The sequence below is a fragment of the Eumetopias jubatus genome, unplaced genomic scaffold (genome assembly GCF_037043125.1).
Source record: "Eumetopias jubatus isolate StellerSeaLion01/CBP00866 unplaced genomic scaffold, mEumJub1_p1.0 scaffold_9, whole genome shotgun sequence".
Taxonomy (NCBI): domain Eukaryota; kingdom Metazoa; phylum Chordata; class Mammalia; order Carnivora; family Otariidae; genus Eumetopias; species Eumetopias jubatus.
In genome coordinates, this window is record NW_028274815.1 from 119,221,487 (window position 1) to 119,244,735 (window position 23,249).

At 56.4% G+C, this 23,249-nt stretch overlaps 1 protein-coding gene across 1 annotated transcript in view; it reads left to right on the forward strand.

Annotated features, from left to right (window-relative positions):
- Positions 1 to 21,260, forward strand: part of VSTM2L (V-set and transmembrane domain containing 2 like) — a 34,720-nt gene extending 13,460 nt beyond the window's left edge. The window contains exons 2-4 of the mRNA XM_028118518.2: positions 10,674 to 10,843; positions 12,331 to 12,381; positions 20,988 to 21,260. Of these exons, the coding sequence (XP_027974319.1) occupies positions 10,674 to 10,843; positions 12,331 to 12,381; positions 20,988 to 21,260 (494 nt within the window). The remainder of the gene's footprint in view (positions 1 to 10,673; positions 10,844 to 12,330; positions 12,382 to 20,987) is intronic.
- Positions 21,261 to 23,249: the final 1,989 nt, after the last annotated feature.

The window sequence follows — 23,249 nt, forward strand, 5'->3', positions numbered from 1 at the left end:
TAAGTAAATAATAGTGCAGGTGCTTCAGGGATCCTGCGGAAATGGTGAGGATGGTCCCCAAAAGGTTGGACTTGTGAGACTGTCTCTCTCTGGGGCATGCCTTTTCCTGTTCAGAGCTCCTCCTAACTGTGCCGACTCCAACCAGGCTTCGAGTCCAAGCGTGGCCCACCTCCCAGAAGCCATCCCCGAGTCCAGGCAGATGTGGGCCTGCCTCCGTCTTCCCTAACACTTGCACCTCCATTCCGAGCTTCTGCGTATCTCTGGGGAGCGGGAGGGGGGAGTACAACTCACGGCTATGTGAATGCTGCACACTGTGAACAACTGTACATGGCGATGCGGGCTCAGGCCCAGCCGTTGTCCGTACGGTAGTCACTGGTCTGTGTGTCTGCCCTTCCTGTGGACTCTGGGCCCCTTGAAGGCCAGGGCCTGGCCAGAGCGTCCTGGGAAGCCCAGCACAGGGAGAGGTCCATGAAGGTTGATCTTCATTCTTTTTGCGGGGAGGACTTGAGCTCCTACTGCATGCCCAGGCTGCCATCTTCCCACTAAGGAGTGCTGCAATTCCCTGAGCTTTTGTACCAACGGCCTTCTTGCACTTCTTGAGAAGAGGAAACCTTCTCCTCTCCGCTCCAAGACCAAACAACCTTCGTCGACTCACACCTCGATCCCTCTTGCTGCACACAGCCAGCCAGCAGCCAGGGGCCGCCCAGTGGGAGACAAAGAACCCTCCCCTGAGCCCGGCCCGTCCCAGAGCAGACACTGCAGCCATTCCCAGGGAGGAGAGGGCTCTGGCTGGTGCCTGCCAGGCTCCTTCTACGAAGCCGGGCTTCTCAGTCCCTGGGGGCTTTTTCATTCAGTTTATCTGGGTTTTCCTCTTAGGGACATTTTACGTCTCCTGATTTCAGAAGCAAGGTGAGATTCACGGATGAGCTGGGGCTTCCTCAAGCACTCCCTCTGCAGCCTTTCCCTTTTTCTGCCTCCCAGCCGAGAGTTAAGGTGGCCACGGGCCTTCCTGACTCTGTTCCGTACACCCTTGCAGCCCTGGCCCCCAGGTGAGCTTGCTGGAAACGACCCCCGTGGAGTCACACTGTACAGAGCTGGAGGGGGGAGGGCTGAGGGAGGACTCGGGTTCTGCTTGGGAGACTCTCCAGTCACCCTCGGGGCTGGCATCTTGCTTTGTCCCTTCATACTGTATGACCTCAGGCACGGACACTCCCTCTCTGAACCGTGCACCCTCCCTCAGTGAGGTGGGGCTGGCCATAAAGACTACCACCTCCTCAAGTCCTTGGGTCCTGTGCACGGTGCCTGCAGGGGTTTGCTTCCTGCAGTCCCGGGGTAGCCCCCATGTTCTCTGAGCTTTGTTTCTCAAGTCGCTGGAAAAGGCTCAGGTCTGGATGGAGGGGGTGGGCGGGGGGAGCTGCAGGGGCCCTTACGTGGACCCACTTGACTTCTTGCCTTCATCACAGCAGCACCTGCAGAGAACAGGGTGGGGTGGGGGGAGACTTGGCATTCTGGGGTCCCAGAGCCTGAGCCTGAATCCTAGCTCCCCAAGGCCCGGGTCCCAGTCCCAGCTCCTGTCGCCTACCTGCGGTGAGCCTCGGTGAGCCTCGGTTTCCCCACCTGTAGTAAAGAGTCAAAGACCCCTGACCTGCAGGGTCGCTCTGAGGATTACGTGGGATCAGACACATCCACTGTCTGGCACCTTGCGGGCCTCGGGGGAGAAAGGTGAGCCCGCGGGTGGGTGGTGCTGGCCTGTGGGCCTCAAGGGTGCAAAGCTGCCTGCGAGGCCGACACAGCCCTTCCTGGCACTGCTGGCCTCCGTTTATTGCTCCATTTCATTCCCGGTCACATTTCATATGACCACTTTCTGGGCCCTCTCAGGGAGCCTCCGGCTTGCTCGTCAGCTTGGCGGGGCTCCTGTGCGCCAGGCTGGGCTTGGGCGGCCAGAGGTCAGGAGGGCCAGAAGGATGGAGGTTGGGGAGGGGTCTGGCCTGCTGGAGCCCCACTCAGAGCCTCCCAGGACGCCTGTGTCCACATTGTCCATTCGTCCCTATCACTGCTCTTGTGGGCACAGTTGCCCCCGAAACTCCCTTCTGGCACATAGTAGGTGCCCCGTAAATGAATGATGTCTGTCTCCTTGGTTTTTTTCTTACAGTTTCGAGAAGTCCTCTGGGTTTTTGTCTGACCTTTTCCCCTTCATGCCTTCATTCACTCATTCAGCACATGCCTTAACAGCGCCTCCCGTGGGCCTGCCCCATGCTGGGGGAGCAACCAGGCCGGGGGGCGGGGAGGGGGGGACTCACAGACACCTTAGTGTCCGTCATAGAACCCGCTCCAGTGGGGCAATCCGGGGCCCCAAGGAGGGCTTCCACCCCAACCTGGGCAGGGAAGGCATGTCCGGGCACAGGGCCCGCTGTGAGCAGGGACTCTGGGAACCGTGCCCCGGGCGGGGGGCGGGGGGACACACAAAGAAGTGTCGCGAGAGGCAGGAGGGGCACACAGCTGGGGTCCCGCAGAGCCAGAGCTGCAGACTTTGGATGCCCAACCTGAGAGCCTGACTCTGGCTCTGAGAGCTGGCAGGTTCCCCTTGGGCTCCCCGCGTGTGAGGTTTTCCTGGAGCTCCCAGGTGGCCCGGAGCCGAGAAGACAGGATCCCATCCCTGCTTTCTGCCAGAGCCGCTGTGTTCGTCTGGTGTCACAGCAGCCAGCGTCCATCGAACACCCACTGTGCGCTCGGTGTGCCTGGTGTCCTTCTAGCTGCCGGGACACAGCGGTCAACCAAGCAGACTCCGGTCTCCCGTCTCTGGGGGGCTTGCACTCGGGGTAGGAGAGGGACAGCAAGTGAGAGCCGTCAGAGAGCATGTTAGCAGTAAGGGAAAAGCAGGAAGCAGAGAAGAGGGGCACAGACGGGATAGGGCAGACTCAGGCGATCACCCTGGAGCAAAGACTTGCGTGTGTGTCCCCCCCCCACACCCCGTCACCCCCACCCCGTGCACGTGGGCGTTGGGGAGCACTCCCGGCACAAGTCCAGGGGGAGTCTTGTGGTGTGAAAGCCACCGCTGCGGGCCGGGGAAGCCACAGGAGGCTTTTTAAAAAAATTGTGATAAAACATATAGAACATCAAATTTACCATTTAACCATTTTTAGGTGCACAGTTCCGTGGCGTCAAATACGTTCAGTGCGCCCATCCCCACCATCCGGCTCCGGAACTTTGGCATCTTCCCCAGCTGAGGCTCTGCTCCTATCCATTCAGTGCTGCCCCCCACATTCCTCCTCTCCCCCCGCCCCAGGCAGCCATCCTTCCGCCTTCTGTCTCTGAGTTTGGCTGCTCCAGGGGCCTCGTGGAATCACATGGTATCACATCCTTTTGCTCCTGGCGTATTTCACTCAGCATCATGTCCTCCAGGTTCATCCATGTTGGAGCCTGGGTCGGAACGTGCCTCCTTTTAAGGCTGAATAGTATTCCCTTGTGTGGAGAGACCACACTTGGTGTATCCATTCATCAAGGGAGCAGGCCACGACACAGGAGCACCTGGCAAGAGATGGGCTGAGTGGAGACCAAGGGGCCGGCGGGGCCACATTGGTTCTCTCTGCTCTGCCTCCCTCTAGCTCCAGTTCTACCGTGGCTCCCCTGACAAGGAGCTGATCCTTCCACTGGTCCTCCAGGGGAGCCTGCTCTCACTCTGGCAGAGACTGATGGGTGGCCTGGGGTCCAGTCCCTGCAGGCTTCCTGGAGGAGGCAGCCTCAAACCAGAGATTTGAAGATCAGAAGGGCAAGGAAGGCTGTGCAGAGGGAGAGAGAAGATTTGGGGCTGGATCAGAGGGTCTGGCCTCAGAGGTGGAGGGAGCTGGGGCCTGGGCTGAGGCTGCCTCTGATGGACAAGTCCCCTGAGGCTTGCCTGTGTGTCACTGGCTGCTGGGGGGACAGGGTGCTGTCGGGAGCCAATGAGGAAGGAGCCGAGGAGGTACAGAGTAGATAAGAGGTTACACGTGGCCCAGGCGTGAATGAAGTAGAGATACTGCACCCACTGCATGATCTGATGCAGCTACAAGGAAGCATCTTGAAAATCTTTCTGGAGATGACAGAATTTTGAGCTAGAATGTGAGTGAAGGGAGTGGTACTTGCTGAGCACCTGCTATGTGCCAGGCACAAGGCATGTGTTGCCTTGTGTCATTCTCCCCTCTGCCCTCTCTCTCCTCTTTTCATATAAAGAACTGGGGGTCAGAGAGGCAAAAGGGCTTTCCAGGTCACACAGCTGGGGAGTAGAAGAGACAGGATTCGAACCCAGGCCTGAAGGCAAAGCCCTAGATGTGGTATAGAATCAGGGCCTAGAAGGTTAGGACGGAGGTCAGGCCCCGGTCGTGAAGGGCAGACAAGATCTTCCAGGTCCCCCTCTGCCTTAACCAGAAGCCAAACCCACTGACTCGGGCCAGGGTCCCGGAGCTGTTTCCCGCCGACCTAGGCCCAATACCCGGGCTTGGGGTTAATGACTACATTGCTTCCCCAATTAAAGGAAGAAAGGAAGAAGAGGTTGCATTCACTCAAGCCCCTTTCTCCTTCTCCTGCAGAATCCTAATTTGTGGACACCGGTTTTAATTGTCTTCCCAGCAAGCCCAGCCCTGCTCAGGCCCTGGGGCAGGAGAACGCAATTGCATCCTTCTCAAAAATCTATAATTATACCAGCCTCCCCAGAGACGGGCTGTGAGGAGTTACCTGAGCAGGGAGGGAGGGAGGGCTTAGAACAGGAGGAAGTCAAAGAGAAGAGATGGATTTTATGTCCCAAACTCAGCAGGGATGCTAACTGGAGATGGGGGGCCTGGGGGACTGGAGGGAAGGACATGGCAGAGGGGGTAGGGAGAGGGGCTGCAGGAGCAAGGTCCAGAAGTTGTGGGCTCGACTCTCAAGTGCTCTGGAACTGGGTTCAAATGTAACCGTTTTCTCTGTGGCCTTGGGCAAGTCCTTAACCTCTCTGGGCCTCAGCTTCCCCACCTGAACAATGGGGATCATAATGATCCCCCCTCCCCCAAAGCATCGTGGTGGGAGCAAATGTCCGGGAAGAGCTTGGCACGGTGCCTGACACAAGTACTCTGTATTTCTTAGACGTTATTACTGCGCCATCATCATCACCAGACTCAGCGCGGACTGCCTTCCGGTTTCTGGTGTTGATGCGGTACCCTTCCTCACAGAGCTGGGACAGGGAGCAAGAACCTCTTGCTGGTTAGAGCTGCCTGCTTGTAGCGGGGGTGTAAGGAATTGAGCTCCCATCTCTGGAAGTGTGCAAGTGGGGTGCAGAGGTGTGGAGCCCGGTGGCAGAACTTCTCCTGATAATTCAGACCAAATCCCGATGGGGGCTGATGGAGCCCTGGGTCTTGGTCACGACTGCTGGGGAGGCCCAGGTTCAAAAGCCAGCTCTGTGTGAACTTGGGCAAGTCCTGTCTCCTTTTTGAGCCTCATTTTCCTTATCTGTCAAATGGGGGTGAGCGGATTAGAGAGTTTTAGAGACAGTGCCTGCATAGTGCTAGGCGTGTAGTAGATGGCTTCATAAACGGTATGGATTCTTTTTAAAAAAACAATGACAAAGCTCTCTGGGTCTCCCTCCTCCTTGTCTTGACTCACACCATTCCTTTTGTCCTTGCCTCTGCCTGTCGGGATGCACCTGTCTCGGGGCACAGCTGACATGCTCCTCCTCCCCCAAGTAGCGGTGACCCCTCCCCTTTCCAGTGCCCAGGACACCGCTTTTAGGACCTACATCACTTTCTCCCTCAGACTGTCTGAGCTGATGGGATTCTCAGACCATCAGCACTGACCTCCATTGTACAGAGGAGCAAACCGAGGCTCAGAGACGGGGAGAGATGCTCCCCAGGCCATAAAGCAGGTCTGTTGGCAGAAACAGGCTCAGTCAGTCCTCCATCGCTGGTTCCAGCCCTGTGCCCTGGGTACTCACCTGCATACGCTGCCTCTCCATCAGGGGCTCCTTGGGACAGGGCCGGGGACAGGGAGACTCAGGTTATGCCCTCAAATGCCCAGAACCTCATTTTGCCACTTGTCTTGCAGACACATCGCCCCCATCACCACTGAGGTTGGAGACAATGGGAGATCCTGGCAGATCCTGGCAGGGTCTGAGAGGGTCAGAGAGATCCTGGGACCAGAGTCCACTGTGGGGAGCAGGGGAGCTGGTGGCTGTCCCCACAGATGACTCACCTGGTTCCATGAGTACTTGCAGCCAGATTTCTATCCCTCCTCCTCCTCGAAGCCCTTCCCCACTCTTGGCTCCAGACCATCTCCCCACCTGGGGCAGGAGGGCATGGGCAGGGAGCACAACACCTCCTTTGAGAAGTCTGCCCTGATTGCCTCAGGCTGGGTGAAATGCCTCCTCTGTGCCTCCCAAGGCTTTGCCCTCCCCAGCCTGCCCCACAGGACCCTGCAAAAATTGGCCATCTTACACTGTTACTTTGTAAGAGAGACCTCTACAGCCAGAAGGATTTTAAATATTCTGGGAAGAACATGGCCTTGGGAGTCAGACAGGCCTGGGTTCAAATCCAGGCTCTGCCGTGTGGCCTTAGAAGGGTCACTGCCCTGCACTGGGCCTTGGCTGCCTCCTTTGAGCAATGAGGACATGTGATGGGGAGGGGAGAGTCACCTGCTAGGATGCCCCCCCACCAGTGACAGCTGAACACCAGGAATGTGGCTTGTTGAAACCGAGATGTACTGTAATCGTGTCAAATTCATTCTGGATTTCCAAGACTTAGCACAAAAGCCAATGTTTAAGATGTCTCATTAATCATTTTTATTACATGTTGAAACAATTTTTTTGATATCTTGGGTTAAATAAAATACATGATTAAAATTAGTTTCATCTGTTTAAAAAAATTTTTTTTTAACTTTTTAAATGTGGCCACTAGAAAATGGCAATGTCCACGTGTGCCTCCCAACCCTGGCTTGCCTCCTGGTTCTCTTGGACAGCGCCCTCTAGAGGACCGTTACTGGGATGGGGGGAGGGGTCGTCCCTCGAGTGGGTTTGGGAGTTAGAGGGCCTGGTCAAGGACTCAGGACCTGGGGCTTGACCTTGCTGTCCCCTGGCTGCTGTGTAACCCCAGGCCAGACATCGCCCCCTCTGAGCCTTGCTTGCATCAGTAAAAAGAACCGGTGGGCCAGAATTGGGTTTTCAGTTTGGGGGTGCCCGTGGGCAGGGGAGATGGAGGCTTGGCCCCTCTCCAGGTCCCCCGATGGAGTCCCCATCCAAGGAGAGCCCATCTCTGCCCTTCGTGCCACCCATGAGACCCCCACATACCTGTTGGCACACATGCTTCCTCTACGCACGCACACATCTCTAGGTGGGGGAGAAGCGGGGGCAGCTTCGAGGGCCGGCTCCACCCTTCCTAGTCTGTGACCCAAGCAGCCGTGGACCTCCTTTCCCCAGGTGCAGGAGGGAAAATGGTGAGCACTTCCTGATTCCTGTGGCTCAGCAATGGCACCTGGAGAAGGTCACAACTGTGTCCCTTTCATTGTCCCTTAGCCAGCCAGGTTCCACTGCTGGCCGCTTTGGCTCCAACTCTCCTCCTTCCCTCTTTGCAAAGGCCACTGGGTCTGGATCAAGGCAAAATCCAGCCGTCCCAGGACAGGGGGCCAAGCGCTCATTGTGATCCCCTCTGAGCCCCTCCTGGTGGCTCAGGGCCTCCATGGCCCCCGCAGTCCTGCTTGAGCTGGCAGGTTGGCATCAGGGAAGGTGAGGGGGGTGCGGCCTGGCCCAGGACACTCAGGGTGGGAACCTCTTGGCTCTGGACGATGCTCCACCACTGCCCAGTCATATCTGTTCATTCGTTCACTCAACGAGTTTTTATTGAGTACCTACTAGGTGCCAGGTACTGTTCTGGGAGCTGGGGATATATCAACAGATAAAACAGGCACAGTCCCTCCTCCTGGGAGAGCAGACAATAAACATAAAACAAGTGTATTCGCAGTGCTGTCCAGGACAGTAACCATTACCCACAAGTGGCTATTTGTTTAAATGAGTTGAAATGAAAAATTTAAAATTCAGTTCCTCATTCACACTAGCCACATTTCAAGTGCTCAGTAGACATACATGGCTGGTAGTTTCTGGATTAGCTCAGATATAGATTTTTCCTCATCACAGAAAGTCTGTCAGACGGCACCAATAATGTATTGGGAGGGAAGAGTGATTTGAAGCACTGGTTTTGGGTGAGAGATGCAATTTAAATGAGGTAGTTAGGGTACGCCTCCTTGAGGAGGTGATATCTGAGCGGAGTCCTGAAGCAGAGGAGGTTGGGAGCTATGTGGGAATCTGGGGGCAGGAGGAGAGTGTTCCAGGCAGAGGTAATACCAAGCAAGTGCAAAGGTCCTGAGGTAGGATCTCAACTGGAATGTTCAGAGGACAGCAAGGAGGCCATTGTGGTGGGAACAGAATAAGCAGGGGGAAAGCTGAAGCTAGTGCCGGAGGGGACAGGCCCAAACATGGAAGGCCTTCCCTTTCATGGTAAAGGCTTTGGCTTTTGCCCTCAGTAAGAAGACATGGCAGGACAGTTTTGAGGAAAGAAGGAGTCAGGATTGGTTTGTGTTCTGCCAAGATAACTCTGGCCAACCGGCTGCAAATATATTGTCGGGGAGGACAGGTGGCCACAGGGAGGCCAGTGAGGAGGCCGCTGTGCCATTACGGGCTGGAGGCTGGCCCAGCGCGGGGGCAGTGGAGGCAGGGGTGCGGTTCTGGAGACGCTCAGGAGGCAGCATCCACGGGGCTCCCTGCAGACTGAATGTGGGCTATAAGAGAGGGTGAGGGGGGGTCAAGGACGGCTCTACAGGTTGGGGCCTGAGCACCCGGCAGGCAAAGGCGGGCATGGGAATAAGGACAGTCCCGACTTTCAGATCAACCGCATGTGAACGCCCCTCACACCTCACGGGGCACATGTTCAGTATCTCAAACAGCCATTCATATTAAACAGGCTTCGTTTACGGGACAGCGGCCGCTCCTTCCCGACCTCACCAAATGTGGGAAGCCTCCAGGAAGCGTCTCACGAACCTTTAACCTCAGGGATTAGGGACCTTGCTAACTTTCTCTTAGCCCAGAAACCAGTTCCTGGAGTCAAGCTCCACATGGAAACCTGTGTGTAGAGCAGGAAAAGCAGAAGCTTCCAGTTGGAGGTGCTTGTCAATCCTGGTGCTTGTCAATCCTGATGCTCCCAAAGCCCTTGGAATCCTGGGGAGGGGCGAGAGGCAAGTGGCCCCAGAGCAGGACCCCTACCTCCCAGCCCAGGGCTCCCCGTTCCTCTTGCCCCACGCTGCGCATGCAAGCAGACATACAGGAGGGACCCCTGGGGCTGGGTGGTGGCTCGTCTGCCGCTGCGCACGGGGGCGGGGGGGGGGGCACCCTGCAGGCTGCAGCATCCAGGAGGGCAGGGGATGGGAGGATTGACGGACACACATTCCCTCGGTGACCTGCACATTGCCAGGCGTCTTTCCAGGGCGAGATAATCTCTCCTGAGAAGAGGAAAGAATTCTAATTACTTCTCAGGACAGTATTTGTTTGGAGAGAGGAGAGACAGAACATATGGTGGGGAGGGGCATGGGCCACATTAAATGGGGATTTGTTTTCTCATTTACCTGGCGACGTGGGGGTGGGGGGGTGGCGGGGGGGCGGGGCTCCTGCTGGGTCCTGGTGGGGCAAACCACCTGCCCTGGGATTTTCCTGGGGAGCTGGGCCTTGTGGGGGACGGGAAGAAGATGTGGCTCCCACCGCACCCTGGGGGCCCTCCAAGGATGGAGAATGTTCAACCGGTTCAGCGCGCACAGAGCGCCTGCTAGGTCCAGGTCCCTGTTCTCAGGGAGCTCGGGGGGCAGTGTGTGCAGTGTGTGCAGTGAACAGATATGTGGTCTGACCGGGCGGGGGGGCAGGAGGTTGGGGTGAGGGGGGTCCTGCCCTGGGTGGTCTAGGATGGCCTCTTGGAAGGGGCCAAGTTAGAGCTCTGAGTGACTTGAAGGGGCCAGCTGGGTGAAGAAAGACCAAGGATAGAACGTTCCAGCCACTGGGCACAGGGCAAAAGTGAGGGGAAGGCGAGGCATGCGCACAGGACAGAGAGGAGATCAGGGGGCAGTGGGCGGGCCCCGAACCCTAACCTGGTGGGCTTTATCCCAGGTGCAGTGTGGGGAGCCAGGGCAGGTTCTGAGCAGGGGGTTGGCCTGGCCCGACTTGGTTTTACAAGGACTGCGGCGCTGGGTGCTGTGTTCTGGGCTTGGGAATAACCTGGGAGGGAGACCGGTGGGGGTGACTAGAAAAATCTGGAAGACTTGATGAAAACCACAGCTTCCTCCCTGGCCTCCAGGGCCTCCGTGCTCACGCCTTCCAACCCAGCCCTCCTCTGATCCCTCACTGCCCTCGGTGGGTCTCCCGTGGCGCCCACGGACTCCGGGATAGAAACCCAGCTTGTGTGGGGCCCTCAGGGCCCTGGACCTGCCCCGTCGCCCCATGTCTTGCCCTCTGCTGTCGCACACCTCTTGCCTGGCCTCACTGAGCCCCTCCGGAGGCCCCACCTGAAGCCAGGCCATCCCCCTGCCCCCCCCAGCTGCTCCCACTCTCCCCACCCCTCCCGGACCCGCCAGCCCTGCGCCCATGGGCCCTGCAGGTTCCTGAGCCCCGGCCACTCCTCCCCCCTTTCTCCACACAGCCCTGTTCACAGAGACGCCCCACGACATGACAGCACGGACGGGCGAGGACGTGGAGATGGCCTGCTCCTTTCGTGGTAGCGGCTCCCCCTCCTACTCGCTGGAGATCCAGTGGTGGTACGTGCGGAGCCACAGGGACTGGACCGACAAGCAGGCGTGGGCCTCGAACCAGGTACCGCCCCTGGGGAGACCCCCGAGCTGGGCTGGGACCACCCTGGTCCCCGGGAGTACGGACGTTTCTCCGCCCTCCGAGCAGGAGGCAGAGCTAGGCTGAACCCTTGGGATGGCCACGTCCCTCCCGTCAGTGTACAGGTGGGGAAACTGAGGCCAGGGGTTCCAGGCAAGGCGGACAACCCAGTCACTGCACACACACTCACTGGAGCGGCTACCGTTGGTGTCCTGCGCACACCTGCCACCAGCCCCACGGCCAACTGCCAACTCCGCCTCAGAGTTTTCTCTGGGTGACAGCCTGCTGGCTGGCAAGGCAGCCCAGCAGTGACGGACAGAGCTGGAGGACACGTCCCCCAGCAGCCTCGCCCGCAGCTGGGGTGATGGGAAGCTCCGCATTCTCTCCCTCAGGGGCCCCACCGCCCGCAGTGGTAGCCGGCTGGATAACAGGCACACTACTGACTTCCTCCCGCCCACTCCCCTCCTGACGTCCCCTGGGATCCCCTCCCAGGGAGACTAATTGCACTTGAACCTTTGTCTCAAGGTCGGCTTGTAGGGAACCCAAACGAGGTCACTTCCGTTCTTACACTGGGGTAAATGCAAGTAATATACGAACACATGCCTATCTGCCCGCCCATTCACGTATGAATACGTACATTCACACACCTGCACGTGCACACACGGGCGTGCTCGCACATCCTTGTGTGTTCATGAAATAGCCTCTAACATGTTCACAGATACATAGTAAAGATTTTATTTATGCATTTATTAGAGAGAGAGAATGCACACAAGCAGGGGGAGTGGCAGGCAGAGGGAGAGGCCGGCTCCCCGCTGAGCAGGGAGCCCGATGTGGGGCTCAGTCCCAGGACCCTGAGATCATGACCCGAGCCGAAGGCAGAGGCTTAACCCACTGAACCACCCAGGCACCCCTCACAAATGCATATTAAATTCTGTCTTGCTCCTGGGGGTGTCAACTCTCCAACACTTGCAGCCTGCCTCACAGGGCTCAGAGGACTCTGGGGGCTCAGAGGAAGCCCCGAGGCAGAGACCTGCAGATTTTTTGCAGTTGGCAGCATCAGGGGTCAGCCTTCAGGGAATAGTACGTGGGCAGGACTCTGACAGGATTTGCCACAAACACACGATCATGGGTGTGATACACCTAAAAACGCAAACACGTTCGCAGACGGAGACCCAAGTGTAGAGACAGACATTCTAACAGGCACAGCAGGCAGACCACCCACCCCCACAAATCCCCAAATACCCACATATCTAAATGCACAGCACGTGCCGCTTTACAGGAATCCTCTTCATTGTCCTTGGCTCTGACTCACCACCCCCACCCCCACCCCGAGGGGACACAGAGGGATGCCCAACTCCGGACCCGAAGCCTCACTTGTCACAGCTACTATCTTAGTTATTGTCCATACTCGCACCCCATGATGCTAACGCCTTGTCTCTGCTCTCTCTGCCCCTCCCGCTCCCTCCCAACAGCTAAAAGCATCTCAGCAGGAAGACACAGGGAAGGACGCCACCAAAATAAGTGTGAGTTTTGGTAATGACTTCTTGCAAGGGCTCTAATGGAGGACACAGCCGTAATTTAAAAAAAAGGGGGGGTCCAGTTCAGCTGGGAGCTTGGGCATGAAGATGGAGAAGAAGAAACAAGAAATGGGGAAAAAAATCGGCCTCGTTCTGTTTTTTAAAAGATGCAGATTTTTCAAGTTCATTGAATGACAGGCATCAAAAATGACAGGGAGGAGAGAAGACGCATTCAGTCCTGTCAGGGCCAAGGCTGTGTGTGGCCCGGGTGCTTTGTGGCTGTCTCAGCAGCATTTTTAATTTGGGGAACCAATAGGGTCTAATGGGACTAAGCTGGCTTTTTTCGGCCCATCATGACTGATGGTGGTGGCATGTCAGGGTCACTTGGGTCATGTGGATCCCGGGGCTGAGGTGGGGCGGGGAAACTACAGCTGAAGGATTTCAGGACTGGCCCTGTCTTCTCTGCAAGGACTCATTTTATCCATTGGTACAAGTCTGTAGGGAATGGCCAAGCATTCACCCATTTTACATGTAGGGCAACTGAGGCTTAGAGGGGTCAAAGATTTGCTGGAGGCCATGATGTGGCTGAGCTCCCTGTCTTCAGGACTTGAGCTCCTTGTCTCCAGACTCTTCTGGGGCCTCTGTGGGGACCCAGGGGACTCAGGGAGTGCCAGGTTTTGCGGAGGAGGGCTGGATCGGTGCGGGAGGCATCGGGTCAGCCCGGCAGGGGACTAGTCAGTCCACTAGCAACATCAGAAATGCAGGTGCCCCCAGGAGTATGAGTGTGTATGTGGGGGGAGTGACTTCCAGATTCACTCTTTTCTGCTGATTCTTCCACAACTTTGCAAGGCTTTGTGAGGGAGCTCCGGACCCCAAGGCCAATGAGACACAGATGCTCAGAAGAGCCTGGCCCCAGAGCAGAAGTCACAGTGCAAAGAGTGGGCACCAGCAGGCGTGGGGGGGGTGCCATGCTGGGCAGTGAAGATGGGGAGAGAGGAGGCAGAGAGGCCAGGGAGGAGGCTCCCTCAACTACCCTAACAGGAGGTGAGCAGATTAGAGAACGAGGGCCTTTAAAGCAACATTCGTGCAGTCTGCCCAAGGCCCTTCCCAGCCGGGGTCTGGAAATTCAAGCCATTTCCAGATTAGGGCAGCTGCAGCTCCCCCTACACCCCTGCCCCTCACCTTTACCCTCTGCCAAGGGCACATCCATGGGCAATGCCCCCATTCCTTGTCCAAACACCCACCACTTAAACCTGGGTAGGTAGAGATCTGTGAATATATTTATATACCTGCAACTCTCCCATGATTTGGGGGTTTAAGGAGTGTCTCAGGCAAAGGGAAGAATAATCTAATTGACTTAGAGGATTAGAATTCGAGGCTGCTAGGCCCCACGTGAGGGGAATGTGAAGATGCTAATTAGTTAAATAAAATAAATGTGCTCAGCGTGATTGTGCAATCACTCCCCACCCCCAGCCCCTGAAATTCCTACACCAGCTGGGGTTCCGGGGGTCTGGTGAGGGAAACTCTCACGCAGGCAGCAACTACCTCCTTGTCCAGACGGCGTCACACACACGACAGTTCTTAAATATACAGACACGGAGTTAGCTGACACCTGGAAACAAATGCACAGCCCGGTTTCCCGCAGGCTAGAAGGCTCAAACTTTTCTCCATGGCCTTCAAGGCTCCGCTCAACTCATTCTGCTCACCCTCTGGGCTGTCTAATCTTGCTTGGCCTGGCTCCCTCTCCCCTCCCAACTCTGGCTGCTTCTCCACCTTCCCATTCCTGCCCGCCTCCTGGCCTTTGCATGGGCCAGTTCCTCTGCCCAGAAAACTGTTCCTCTCTCTAACTTCAGAGCTCAGCTTAGGACGCCTCCCTTGACCCCGTGGCTCAGCCAGCACTCATTTCTGTGCTGGCTGCATTTCCACGTGCAGTAATCCCTGTGTGTATTTGTTTCATATCTCTCCCCCCACACCCCCAGACTCAGTGGGGCTGGCACTGTGCCTGCCCGATGAGCTGTTGCATTTCCAGAGCCTAGTACAGTGCCTGGCACCTAGTAGGTGCCCAATAAATAATTGAATGACTGTCACACACCCAGGCCAACAGTGGTATAAACCCAGACATAGATTTTGGTACACGGACATGCCAACATGCTGTGCATCCGTGCCTGTATGTGTATGTATGCAGGTGAATGAAGGCACAGGGTGGCTCGTGGGGGGCCACGGAGCCTAGAACCCAGGCTCTGTATCTGTAGGAGCCAACTGAGCCAGGCAGGAATTCGGCCCAGTAGCTCCATGTCTTCTAAAAGTCCTGCTGGCGATGGGCAGCTCCTGATTTTTAACTGTCGGGACCTACTTTGAAAAACTCCATGGGAGCTGAGCACGTGTCGTGTACTGGTGGGGTGGTATGGGGGCTGTAGGATCCCAGGGCCTGGGGGCTTCCTGGAGCCTGGGGCAGGAGGGCTCCGTGTGACCTGTTGGGGCTGCCAAGGTAACCCTGGGAAGGATCCGAGTAGGCAGTGCTGAGGACACAGTGGGGCCCAGAACCTCGAATCCCTGAGCCAAAACACCTTGTGAGCTGGGAAGTCCTAGAGATCGGCCATGTGAATGACAGCGGTCACTAAAGTGAAAACTTTTCATGAATTTGTGAATCACAAGACTCCTATTCCCTGCAGGCAGGGGGCAACTGGAGCATGAAACGGGGCCCAGCTTCTCTGCAGGGAACAGATGAGGGAATGAAAGAGCTCAGCATCTTGTAGGGAGATCGGTTGTGTAGTAGGACAGGTATCTGTGATAAAGTAATAATAGTAATAACGCAAGTAAAATTTATTGAGTGCCTGCCTTATGCCAGGAACCATGATGAGCAAACTTCACATGAATTATCTCATTTCACTTGGGACCTGGGGAAGGATCCCTGGCCTAAAAACATCTCCCTTGGTAGCTTGCAGGTGCTGAGGATTTCACCTTCGGGACCTCATTTCTGTGGCTCGAGCAGAGCTGTTTTCAAGTTCTGGATGTTTTTCTTTGGATCTAACTGAAGTTCTTTGTTTTCAAGTTTAGGGGAATTTCCCCTTAACCAATTTTGCAAGCAGCGTTGACTCTCACCTTCTTAATTTTAAAGCAAGCTGAAATCCACCCCACCCCCACCCCCAGACCTTCTTTACCGGCCTTCATCATGTTAACTGCTTTAGTGGGAAAGAGTCCTGGGCCACCCGAGTCCCCAGATGCATGTGGCCCAGGGCTCTGGGCCCGCTCATCCTAAAGCCTGTATGCCTTCCAGCCAAGCCCCCCAAAGCCATGTACAGCCCTGAAGAGGCCTCAGGAAGCATTAGCAGCCCTGCTCTGGGATCTCTGTGAAACCCCCATGACTGGTTATAAGACTGTTCCATTTGTTAGATCAGTCAAGCCCCTGCCAACCCTGCCCAAATGCTCCGTGTGTGTGGTGCACATGTGGACACTTGGTGTTTTTGGTGGAAGGCTGGGACGGCTGGAGCGGTGCATGAGGTCTGCATCCTTCACAAGGAAGTAACAGGCCAAATGGTAGCTCACGGTTCACTATGATTTTTATTTTCTGCTCTGGATGTTTTTCTCTTAAAATTCCTGCAGTGGTCCACAATATACACAAGGCATGAAGTTCTGAGCTCCTCCAGGGAGGTGAGAGTCACATGGAGCCAAAAATCACTCCATCTATGTCAGGAATGCCCAAAACATCCTAGAGTGGTCAGGGACTCTCGGAGGCCATGGTCACACATGCCCAGTCCCCGTCTTCAGGTGCTCCCAGGCCAGTGTGGGAGATGGATGTTGACCATGATCATCACCCAATCATCACCCATGATAAAAAGTAAAATGACAACTGTGACCATCAAAATGAGGATTGCTGCCTGGGGGTCTGAGCCAGTAAGAGAGGACCTGGGTCTGGAGGGCTTCCTGGAGGAGGTGCTATTTAAAGCACTGAAGTATAGAGCGTTGACTAGGAGCGGGGGATCTTGGCTGGTATGTGTTGGAGGAACTGTAGGAGGCTGGTGTGGCCAGGGGGCAGGTGTGGGGATGAGACCCCGAAGGGCTCGGTCAGCCCCTGCTGGGAGTTATCAAAGGAAGGGCCCTAAGTTGGGGGCATTGTGTAAAGATCTGTCTGGCTGTCATGGAGAACAGATTGGAAGGGGCCACAGTGGCTTTGGGGAGACTCGGAGGAGCCTGGGACGATGACCAGATGGGAGAAGCTGGGACCCTAGTCAGTGCAAGGTGGCTGGACTCTGGAGGAAAGGGGAGGGGTCCAGTGATGTGCAGAGGGAAGATCATGGAATTCTGGAATTGACTGTGCTGGAATGCACGAGGAGCAAGGGCAGTGATGACTTGGAGGGGTCTGGTTGGAGTGGGTGAGGCCTTCTGGGGTCCAGATTCAGAGTTGGATTCTGAACACACGGGGGGTTGATGGTGAAAGTGTCTGGGTGCTGCTGATGGAGGCCTAGGAGTGGCAGAGCTCAGAGCAGGCCCTGGCCTGGGGCAGGGACCACCTGACCCCTACTCCCCATCCCAGGCCACCTGGGACAGGCCACCCTGTCCCTCGTGGGCTCAGCCATGAGTCAGCATGTAGGAGAGAGGTCTGGCACCGCGGACATACATCAGCATCACTCATTCTTCCCGGCCTGGCTCTGGAGACAGACCCCAGCCTTGAGGGCCCTGGGTGCCCCTGCCGTGTCCAGAAAGGCCCGGGCCATGGGCGAGCAGGGAGGAGGCTGAGCTTGGTCATGGCATGGACTCTCCGTGTCTCTTTCAGCGTAATTAGGTGCTTAATTGCACTGCTAAGGCCTGTCGATGCCTGTGCCGAGGTGATAATGATTTACAGCCAGGCTGCGGCGTGGGGTCTCCTCTCCTTCTGGCCTCTCCGGTCTCACTGGACGGTTGGGCCATACCGTTTTCTGCCCAGTTTGTGAATGAGGAAATCCAAGAGGCTGCTGCCTCCAGCCCCAAGAAGCTGGGACAGGATGTTGGGCCCCCTCCCATAGGTATGGCTCTGAGGATGGGCTGGGCTCCCCCCAGACAAGGAAGGCTGGGGACTTAGGGAAGGGGGTAGGAGCAGGTGAAAAGGTAGCCCTGTGGTTTACTGGTCATGGGAGGCTCACCAGATGTGTCTGTCCCCAGCTGGGCGGCCGTGGGCCCATCACTTTACCTCTCCGAGCCTCAGTTTCCTGACCCATACAAAGGGTATCCTGGCAGGGCCTATATCAAGGGGTTATTGCAGGGCTTAAACGAGATGTATGAGGCTTTTAGCACATCACCTCGCAGTGATCGAGTGCTCTGTAAACACTGGCCCGTCTTACTGCTGTTGGGGGTTTATTTGCTTTCTCTGGATGGTGCTTCAAGGGATAGATACCAGGGCGAGAGAGAGCAGTGTCTCATGCGTGAGTCTCCCCAAGGTGCCGGGTTTGGTGTGGGGTCTGGTTGTCTGTGAGTCCATGCAGGATTGCTGGGGTCTGGCCGGTTCACAGCTCCCAGCACCCAGCTCAGAGCGGGCGCCTGCTGAATGTCCGCCAGATGCATGAGGAGTCCGTCCCAAGAGCCTGGGTGCTGGTGACTGGTCCGGGTCAGACCCAGCCTCCCAGCACCCACCCCGACTCCCTCCTCTCCTCTCCAAGGGGAAGGGCTCTTCTTCTGAAGGCCACCGTGTCTGCTGGCAGAGGGGGCGACAGGGTCAGGGGGCTGGGGGTGGGGGGCGCAGACTGCTTGGGGAGGGCCGGTCCAGGCCTCGCCTCGGGTCTGGGGGCGGAAGGGGTGGGCTGCGTCTGATGCTCCCTCCCTAGGAGCGGCTGCTCCCAGCGCTTCGCATTATTACTCCATTAGCGCCTTGTAGGGTTGACAAATGAAGGATAATTAATATCCGTGAGGGAAACAGATGTTGAGGTAATTCGCTCCCCGCTGTGCATTTGCAACAGCATCTCCTAAGTCGCCCGAGAGCATGGCAGGGCCACAGGGCCTCCCTGTGCCCTTGGTCAGAGGTGATGGAATCAGCAGGGCCTGTGGCCTCCAGCTGGGCCCAGCCCAGAGCTGGGCAGGGAAGGCTGGCTCTAAGCCCCACACCAAGAGGGGTGGCTGGGAGAGATTCCCGCTGCTTCCTACTGGGAGCTCTGCCTGTGTCCCCCCTTGTGCCTCCTGCTCTATCAGAAGCCCACATTTTCCTGCTTCGTGGGGGTGATGGCCAGCTGGAAGGCTCATACGGGCCAGGCTCCTTGCTGTTGCCCACCCACCTCTCCTCTTCCCTTCTGGAGGTTGGGACGCGGCCCCTCTGGCCCTGCCAGCACTGGGTGACCATGGATGGACCGGTCGCGCCATTTGGAGAGGTAGCGTGCATGCAGTCAGGCCTGGGTTTTGTTTCTAGCTCTGCCCTTTGCTGACTCACTGCCCACGGGAAGCCCCTTCTCTTTCCTGAGACTTCATTTCCCCATCTGTAAAGTGGGTATAGAGGTGTGTATGTGCCTCAAATTAGAAAGAACGATATCTCCACTTCATTTGAAGAAAGGACCTAGAGTGAGTCCACTCATTCAACGAATGTTGTCATTGTCATTTACAGGGCACAAGGCCCTGGATGGTCACTGAGATGAACAAAATGGGTATCATGCTTGCCCTCATGGTGTTTACAGTTTGGCCAGGGAGAGAAACAAAAATCAAGTCAACAGACAAATAAATGGTTCTCAAACTGTAATGACTGCTATGAAGAAGATAAACAGGGGGTTGTGATGGAGGGCTTCTCGGAGGAGGTGATGTTGAAAATGAATGGGAGTCAAGCAGGCAAAGAGAGGTGGGGAACAGCACCGGAGCAGAGAGACCAGCATGTGCAAAGGCCATGAGGTCAGAAAGTGCTTGGCACTTGGAGGAGATGAAAGGGGCCCAGGGGCCCGAGCAGGTCAGTGAGATATTGTAAGTCATGTGTGCACGTGCCCAGCATAGGCTCAGGCATGTATGCAGTGAATGCACCCCCATGGTCCTCTTTCGCGTGCCGGCCTCCTCACAGCAAGGGTGACCAGCAGGGGCCACCCCTCCGAGTGCTGGGGCTTGTGGCAAGAATACGACAGCTGGTTTTCTATGCCCCGCCCCCCACTCCGGGGGCGGGGGAAAAGGGGCCAGGAGGGCTCAGGGCTGGGGCTGCAGGTCTGACACCCACTCGGCTCCAGCCTGGGCCTGGCGAGCCTGCAGTACTGCCAAGTGGTGAGGCAGGTGGTGAGGTCAGTGACACGGGGCTGGGGACTGATCTCCCCATTCTGTCTGGGCAGGGTGAGGGCTGCAGGAGGCAGGGCGGGGCTCCTTTGAGCTGCAAGTAAGAAGGGGCCAGGGAAGGACGGAAGCCCCTTCCCACCTCTCCTCTCCAGGCCCGCTCCCCCCTTCCCACTTTCTAATTTCCTACGTTGAAATGTGGACTCACAGAAAGTTACGATAGATCATAGGGTCCCCTGTGCCCTTCCCCGGGCTTCCCCAGTGAAATGCCTTACAAAACTGGTCAACTGCCTTTTCTCTTCTCATTGAAAAAAAAAAATTAGTAGCATTATAGTCACCACAGGTTTACTCATAAGAGCTCTGATCTGGAAACTACCCACATGCCCATCAACAGGTGGCTAGAGGAACAGATTTCGGGGTGTTTTTCTGGATGGAATACTGCTCAGCAGTGAACAACCACAGAACTTAGAGCAAACAACACAGAGCAGCCTCACTGATACTCCCTTGCGGGAAAGCGGCCACACACACGAGTCCAAGAACAGACCAAACTAATCTAGGGTGACAAAAGTCAGGGTAGGTAGGGATGTTGATGAGGAAGGGCCACAAGGGTGGGCTCTAGAGGGTTCTAAGTGTCCCATGCTTTGCTCTGGGCGGTGGTGACACAGGTGTACACAAATAAAATTTCGTCAAACTGTATGCACTTTACTGCCTACAAGGTTTATTTCAGTTTTAAAATAAAAATTTAAAAACCGAATCAAATAAAGAAGCAAAGAGCCAAAGTACAAAGACAACTAGTACAGACACTCTTGCTCCCTGCAACAGGTGTGAAGTTATTAGTATCCTGATATATTTGTGGTCAGCCTTGTTTTTTGTTGGTTTGTGTGTTCAAGGAAATAGGACCTTTCACACGAAGCTGAGACTTGACTTTGCCGTATCTCCCGGGTCCCCGGCCCTCCCCTGGGCTCCAGCCCAGACAGAACCACTGCTCTGGGGCCCCCGCATTCCCTCCAGTCTGTTTTCACACTTGCACACACCTGTCTCCAAAGCCAGGACCGAGTGTTTTTATGCGTTTGTTTACAGAAACGGCCTGGCCCTGAGGGGCTCTGCAGTGAGATCTTCTCCCTCCCCGCGTGTCTCGGAGCCCAGCTCTAGCTCAGGCTTTTTAACTGCTGGGCAGTATCCCATCCAATCAACTGACTACCGCCTACTTATTCGTGTTGTTGATGGACACTGAAGTAGTTTCTGCTTTTTTGCTATTTGACTCACATTCCCGCAAGCCTCCCAGTGCCCTTGTGGGAGTGGTCTCTGGGGCCCCCGTCTCCGAGTGGGCTCCCAGAACCAGCGCTCTCCATCTTCCCACCTGCTGTCTGATGGCCAGGTCATGGTCTCTCTGTCCCCCTCCCCAGGTGGTCAAGGTGGTGGGCAGCAACATCTCCCACAAACTGCGTCTGTCAAGGGTGAAGCCCACGGACGAAGGCACCTACGAGTGCCGTGTCATCGACTTCAGCGACGGCAAGGCCCGGCACCACAAGGTCAAGGCCTACCTTCGGGTGCAGCCCGGAGAGAACTCGGTCCTGCACCTGCCCGAAGCCCCGCCCGCTGCGCCCGCCCCGCCCCCCCCAAAGCCGGGCAAGGAGCTGCGGAAGCGTTCAGTGGACGAGGAGGCTTGCAGCCTCTAGACTGATGCCTACCCGGCCACCCACCCGCCCCGCGCCCCTACAGCTGTACAGAGTGCATGAGGAGCCGCTGGACCGCTGGGGACGGGACTGCCTGGGTCCAGCCGCCTCCCCATCCCCAAGACTGCCTGTGGCCACCACGTCGGCTCTCTGCCCACCACTCCCTTGCTCAGCATGTAAGCCCTGCCAAACCCTTCCTTTTCAGACCCCTGCGGTGACCTGGCTCGGAGAAGGTGGCCCCGGGCACCAAGGGGACGACCACCCCAAATGCTGGGGCGGGCACCATGCCGAGGCCAGGCTGCCTCTCTGTCACCAGCTTCAGTGGAGTCCAGTGTTTTGCTTTGCTTGCTTGTCCCCCATCCTGTCCCGAGCCGGGGCTTCCCAGCCTTACTCTCCCTCCTTCCCCATCATCCCCCACTTGAACCTGGGGGTGTGGACTGTGACCCCTCCCTGAATTTGGACTGGAATCTTCTGAGTCCTGGCGAAGAACTGGGGCACAGAGCCCCCAGGACAGCCTTGCTCTGGGCCCGTGGCCCGTGAGCAGGGTCACTCACAGGGGTCCTGGGAGGAGAGGGAGACACCCCATTGCCTCCTGGGGGGTTGTTCTTCATGTTCAGCTTCCTTATACATAAGAAACAGCTCCCTGTCCCACCCTCCGCAGAGGTCAGGGGACCAGGAATCTGCTCTTTCACATGGCAAGTCCGAAGGAGGGCCTTTCCCCTCTGACCCAGTGGCCCTATGCAGAGTTTTGCACCAGCAGGACCCCTTCCAGGGTCTTCGAGGCTCTCCCAGGAGCCCCCCTCTGCCAGCTCCCAATGTCCCAGCCCCCTCCTGGGGCCCATGCCATGCCCACCCAAGGGCCTGGGGCTGTTGGGAGCCAAAGGCCCCCCCAGTACCAATCTCCTCACAATTCCCGACTGGGGGACACCCACCCCCTGGTAATTTGTAAATATTTCTATTGGGCCCAACACCCCCTGGGAACTGGCTCAAACCTCTGGCCGCCCCTCACTGATGGAATTGGGATGTGGGAGAGGCCGAGGGCTCTGCCCAGGGCTGTGTGGGTAACCCTGTACACATGATCCAATCCGTGACTACCAGCCAACCTGAATAAAGTGGTTTAAAGAAACCTCTGGGCGATGTCTTTCTGGGGCATTTGGGTCTGGTGGGGGAGGGGTCAGCCCACACCCAGCCTCCCTCAGCCCCCTCTCCCTCCTGCTCCCTGCCCACCCCCTGCCCCCAGCACAGAACAAGAGCTGGCTGGGGCACAAAGAGAGGGTGAGGGGAAACCGGCCTTTGTCCAGTTACCCAGTGCTTGAATTGGTCTGAGGTTTTGAGATAGTCACACATACAGAGGAGTGCATAAGACATGTTTACACTGCTTTGTCAATAAATACATTAGAAAGCAAATAAAGGTGGCCCATCACCTACCAAACGCGGCACTCCAGCACATTTTTCATGTCCTTGTTACAGCTTTACTATACCTGTATGTATGTCATCTTAAGCAATATAGTTGAGTTTTGTCTATCATCTAGAACTCTCTATGCACGGAATCATATCACATCCATCCTTGCATGCACCACTCTGTGAGATTCATCCATGTTGTTGCATGTCTGTAATTTGTCCATTTTTATTACTGCATGAATATCCCACAACTTATTCATTCATTCTATGGTCGACAAGAATTTGTGTTCCCATCTGGGGGCTCAGCAACAGTGCCGAGGGCATTCTCGCCTGTGTCTCCTGGTGTGTGCAAGCATGAGATTCCTGGGGTGTGTCTACTGGGCCGGAGGTTGAGGCACAGCACGTTAGGGATCTCGTTTGCCCCCATCAGGTATCACCAGCACCTTCTTACAGTTGAGGAAACAGCATCAGAGAGGTTAAGTAGCTTGCTCAAGGTCACCCAGTTGTGGAACTCTGCTCTGCAGGATCTGGACCACCCCCCAACCTCCCACCCCACCCATTGAACATCACCACCTCTCCCATCATGCCCTG